Genomic DNA, 5,421 nt, shown 5'->3' on the forward strand with positions numbered 1-5,421 from the left:
GCTTGTCCTGTCTTATGGGAGAGTTTTGTGTGATGCTAGTCTAAGACAAGTTAGGATTGCTTGTCAAATGGCATGTCACTGTAGCCCCATTCAATATCATTTTCAAATAAGATGCCAGCTTTCCATTGGCTGTTGAAAGGAAAGTCACATCAACAATATAGTCTGAAATGGTTATTATGTTGACCAAGAGTTAGCTAACCTTCTACACATGTTCATTTAAAAGATATTTAATGATTTGATATTTCAAAATAGTTTGTAATTTCTTTAGCATGTGCACCACGAAACTCACATGTTAAGACATGTACTCTTTCTAGATGACGTCTTTAGTCCGGGACCTTCACTACGGATCTAAACCAACGTTTCCTTTTGTTTGAAAAAAGAACGTTCCTTTCAACCTCACTGCTGTCAACACCGCTAACTAATTTATAAGATCTGCTTATGAGCATACATTGTCTGTGTTGTAACATCGCACCTCGGCAGTAGAGGTACAGTTGTCATCAAATAGAGAATAAGATGCACAGCTGGCACCAAAGGAATAGACTCTAATTTAGGAAATCAGAAAAGAAGACCATAGTTCAAAAGGGAGGAAGGAAAGAAGATCTCGACTGCTAAAAGAAAAATAGATTTGACATAAGCCAAAGAGTTGCAAATAGAGTCCATATCTAAAATGCTGTAAGAGAGGTACAAACTAGATAGATTCCAACAACGAATAAGCTATGAACGTGTGAAAAGAAAGTCACGCCGAGTTGACTTCCATGTCCATCAGTTTCTTGGCCAGATCTTCACAACTCCAGCCTACAGTATAGAGAAGAAACAACAATAGTGGTCTAAGAATGGATAATTCAAGAGTGGTAGCTATATAGCATTGCTAACAAACCAAAACTTTTACTAACTACTCTGCCGCGGCTCTTGACATGGCATTGCCGTCTGCTGTAGCCTACTGATGATATGTGCTTCAACAAGGTATAAGCTTGATTAAAAACTTGATGCTAAATACAGTACTTTAGATATTGGACATGTCCAAATCTACTTGAAAATCATAACCATTACAGAAACGTGTATTATCAACAGGCAAGGCTTGAAACAACTATTTAACCGTGCTTCTACCGACCCCCACTCACCAGTTATTCCTTGTAGTCCTCCATCAGATTCTCCATGGTTTCCTCCAGGATCTCCCGTGCTGGAAAACAAAAGACGTACAATATACTAAATTAATTTTTATCACTGAGCACGTACCTGCAAGGAAGGTTTCAAATAAATCTATGAACTATCAACTAATAATATTACTCTAACTTAACTTCTTCTTCTAATTACGTAACACCATAACCTGTGCTTAACAGTAACAAACATCTTTGGTAGTGGAAGTTTGAAGGGGCTCTGATATTTTCCTATCCACTACTTTCCGTAATAGTTTGTAGAATCACAGTAAAACTTCATAGAAAGCTCTAATGGCATTTGCTTATCCACATATGTTTTGTAATAGTTTAAAGAATCGTTCTAAATCTTGAATTACCGGTTTCCTCGGTCTCTTCAGTCTCCTCGCAGGTCCACATCCCTTCTTCGCCCTTGATGGGTTTCTTTTCTCCATCATCCCCACACACTACCTTGTAGCAGAACTCTTCGCCGGCGTCACAGTTGCAGTTGTGTTCCTCCTCATCACCCACCCAGCTTTGCCCCTCCTGTAGGTAAGCATCAATATCATGGACAGGAATTGAGCTGGCAACAGCGGATTTTAAGGGTTTGAGTAAAAATGAAAACATTACACAGTCATGGAATTAAATCCAGGAGACAGTACTTAAGGGAGAGACAGAGAGAGAGAGAGGAGAGACAGACACACAGAGAGAGAGAGAGAGAGAGAGAGAGAGACAGAGAGAGAGAGACCAACTGGCCTAACCTCATGTTCTCCACAGCCCTTTCCCTCGGTCTCCCGCACTTCAGATGTCCTCTTTGTCAGCGTACCTAGAAAAAAAATTAATGTTTGATGTTTGTTTGTCCGTCAGTGTTTATCTCTCTCTCTTTCGCCTCTTTTCGACTTTCCCAAAATTTGAAATGATTTTCATTAAAGTAGCAGAACCTGACAGGAAGGGGTTTACTTATGCATCACCTTACAAATATTGCATGTTTTGATCACATCACGTTCCAACAAATCGCTGACCCCTGTTAGAACAGACCTATCAACTCCCAATAGCCCCCAGCTAGTAGAGTATCCAGCATAGAAGTTTTTTACTTGAAAGAGTCATAATGACAAAAAAAAGGAACTGAAGAGAAAGTTTGCTTTACATACCTGTGTAGACTTCTATCTCACAGACTGTCAGGATACGGCCATAGCCGGGCAGTCGGATCCCCACATATCGTCCTGTCAGTCCGTTGCAGTTGATGGCATCCTTGTTCCTACCAGCGGGCATGGTGTGATGTCCGCCGCAGCGAGGGTTGTACTCTACACGCGCATTGTTTCCAATGTGGATGTTGAAGGGGGTGAGTCGCTCTCGGCAGCAGTCCGCACGGTTCATGATGATCACCCACTGGACTCTGTACGACCTTCCGAGGTCCACTTGCAGCCAAGGGTTCGCCTCCGCTGGAGTGTGGGTGCAGCACTGGCTACCCCAGTTCGGGTCCCTGCATCCGTCAGTCGCTCGGGGGGCAAACCCGTTATATGCGACATTTGACTGGAAAGTTGGTTTTCCCAACGCTAGGTTTGGAGCTGAGAGTAAAACAGGATAATATTAAAGAAACAAAAAACTACTATCATTTATTCCTTTCTTTGGAAGCTTTGTCCTTGCTGAAAGAAACTCCCCCCCACCTGCTACTAAGTAGAATAATTTGTTCTGCACAGCATTCAGGTGGCCCCCTGAATCATGTTCACAACCTTTTAAACTGCCACACAGCAAGTTTGGACGAGACACAAATATGATCGTATGGTCATTCTCTGTACAAGGGTCGAGCCTGGCATGGATATGAGATGGTATAGTACAGTACGGTACTTACATGCATATACCTCCACCTCGCACAGCGTCAGGACTCGCTTCTTCCCTGGCAGCCTGATGCCCACGTACCTGCCCCTCAACCCGCCGCAGTGGACATTATGCTCGGTCTCAGTCGGAGGGAAGTGGTGATGCCCGCCACACCTCGGGTTGCTGGCCACGTTGGTGCTGTACCCGACGTGGACGTTGAAGGGTGTGATCCTTTCACTGCAGCAGTCTCGGCGGTTGACGATGGTGACGTGGTCCACAGTGACTACGCGTCCCAAATCGACGTACCACCATGGGTCGTTTTCTTCGTTCGTGTGTGTGCAGGAACTGTGAGCCCAGTAAGGACTCCTCTTTCCGTCCACAGCTCGAGCCGAGGCACCTCCCCATCCTACGCTACATTGAAACGTAGGTCTCCCTAATGCAAGGTTTGGGCTGTGAACTGAAAAGAAGTTCTTGAATTAAATATTATATAGATAAATATAAAGAGGTAGAGAGAGGGACAGGGGGATAGATAGATAGATAAATGTGCGGGCACACAAACACACACACACACATACACACACAGACACGCACAGAGACACGCATACAGACACATCGAAAACTAGAGAGGCCGACATTTGCTTGGGAGCAAATACAGCATATTTCAGTCCATCTCCCTCCCACGCAAAAGTGGACTATTCCAAACTTACCCCAGTGTAAAACTGGCAAAGATTCTCAAATAAATGAATTATATACAGTAGTAGTAGTAGGTATGTAATTGAGAACAAAGATGCAAGATCAAGCACATTGAATCTCGAAAGCTTTACTAGTCTTATTACAGGTATGCAAATACTAACAATGATGAGATTTGATACATTTTGAAGGTCTTAGGCACATAAAATTGAATGTGTGGGTCATTCCGCATGACTTACGTGCAATGTGACCTCAGGTAACCCGCAATGGAACACGTGTTCCATGGATGGAACCGGCCATTCTTTAGATAGAACTTGGAACGGGTACAGCACTTTTGGCCCCCTTTTTTTGCTGAAAATAGCCATTAAAGTCCTCCAAATGAGTCATTTGGAAGTGGTGTATGCCAAATATGTGACTGCTATTCTGTAGACACATGTTCAAGGTACCCTTATACCGAATTTCAGATCATTTGGTTGTAAAACCAGGGCTCAGGATCCAAAAATCCATTTTTTGGCGAAAAATGCCCAAAAAAACCTTCATAAAAATTTTTCAAAGGCATGTATCAAAAAAATGAAACAAACGCCTGGGGGTATTGACCCACTCTACCTCCATGCCAAATTTCAAGTCATTTGGCTGAATGATGGCGGAGTTGAATACCTTTGACTGTTTGGCAGGAGGAGGAGAAGGAGGAGAAGAAGAAACACCAGAGAACACAATATATTTCATCCATACCATGGTATGGACTGAAATATAACAATACCTGGTATGTTTCATGGAGGTACTTGTAATAATGTAATTATCACATATTCTACGCTCACCAAGGAAATGCCTTTTGCCGAAAAGTTCTGCTATGTCATAACCGTTGTTGTCGGCCATCACTTCTTTCTCCACCAAATCTGTGTTGACAAATTAAAATACTGTGTACAATTGTGAGGCAAACAATGAAACACTTTTAGTAGTTAAAAAGCAAAGCTCTACTAAAGTACGCAAATATTATGACACAGTTTATTTCCTCTACAATATAAGACAAACGAAGTCAACCAAAATGAAAGGTTCGATAAAAACATCTTCCATTTCTATCTATAAGACCACCCTTTTTTGTTACTAACTGAAAGACAACAATTGTGACTTCCTCTTTCTTTCTTGATTATATATTTTTCAAGTTTGGCATGAGTTGCTTTTATGATACGAGATTATGGTGCAACGGTGTTTTTTTAGAGGTAAAATACATGTAAATGCAAAGACGAAGACAAACGTCTCTCTACCTTCCAGCTCTTCAAGTAACATCTCCGCTTCCTCAATGTCAGGTGAGGCATCTTCATCAGTCAGCTGTTGGTCCTGGCTCTTGGCTTGTGATACAAATGAAATATGAAATAAAATCAGATTTAAACTACTAGTAATATGCCTTCATCTTGGGTTGACTTGGCGATCCGCACTGACTGGGCTGATTTTTCTGTCACCCCCTTCATCGTTCCTCCACTTAATACAACGAATTTCGCGTTATACTACTTTTATCAAGTATGGAATGACCTCAGTGAAAAGAGGTAAAAGTTATAAATGCAAACAGCAAATTCCCCCTTTCATTGATTCTGTACATATCATGGAATGCTTACCTGGATACACTACTCCAGCCAGGATTGCCAGTGCCAGGACAAACTCAAAGTGACGGGTCATCTTCAGCCTTTGTCCTGTCCAGTTACTCTGTATTTAAGACAAAATTTCAGTGGGTTACAAAGAAGCTATGTCTTTGAAACGCATTCGTATCTTTCTGTACATAAAA

The 5,421-nt window shown here is 42.0% G+C and overlaps 1 protein-coding gene across 1 annotated transcript in view; it reads right to left on the reverse strand.

The window, feature by feature from the left end:
* Positions 1-246: 246 nt before the first annotated feature.
* LOC109483452 overlaps positions 247-5,421 on the reverse strand; it is an 8,042-nt gene continuing 2,867 nt past the window's right edge. Inside the window, exons 2-10 of the mRNA XM_019786490.1 lie at positions 5,255-5,342; positions 4,907-4,990; positions 4,460-4,537; positions 2,986-3,408; positions 2,285-2,701; positions 1,895-1,959; positions 1,514-1,679; positions 1,122-1,180; positions 247-795 (exon numbers count right to left, since the gene is read on the reverse strand). Coding sequence (XP_019642049.1) covers positions 1,125-1,180; positions 1,514-1,679; positions 1,895-1,959; positions 2,285-2,701; positions 2,986-3,408; positions 4,460-4,537; positions 4,907-4,990; positions 5,255-5,315 — 1,350 coding nt within the window. The 5' untranslated portion in view covers positions 5,316-5,342 and the 3' untranslated portion in view covers positions 247-795; positions 1,122-1,124. The remainder of the gene's footprint in view (positions 796-1,121; positions 1,181-1,513; positions 1,680-1,894; positions 1,960-2,284; positions 2,702-2,985; positions 3,409-4,459; positions 4,538-4,906; positions 4,991-5,254; positions 5,343-5,421) is intronic.

This window comes from Branchiostoma belcheri, unplaced genomic scaffold (genome assembly GCF_001625305.1).
Source record: "Branchiostoma belcheri isolate BF01 breed outbred unplaced genomic scaffold, Haploidv18h27 scaffold64, whole genome shotgun sequence".
In the NCBI taxonomy this organism is placed as follows: domain Eukaryota; kingdom Metazoa; phylum Chordata; class Leptocardii; order Amphioxiformes; family Branchiostomatidae; genus Branchiostoma; species Branchiostoma belcheri.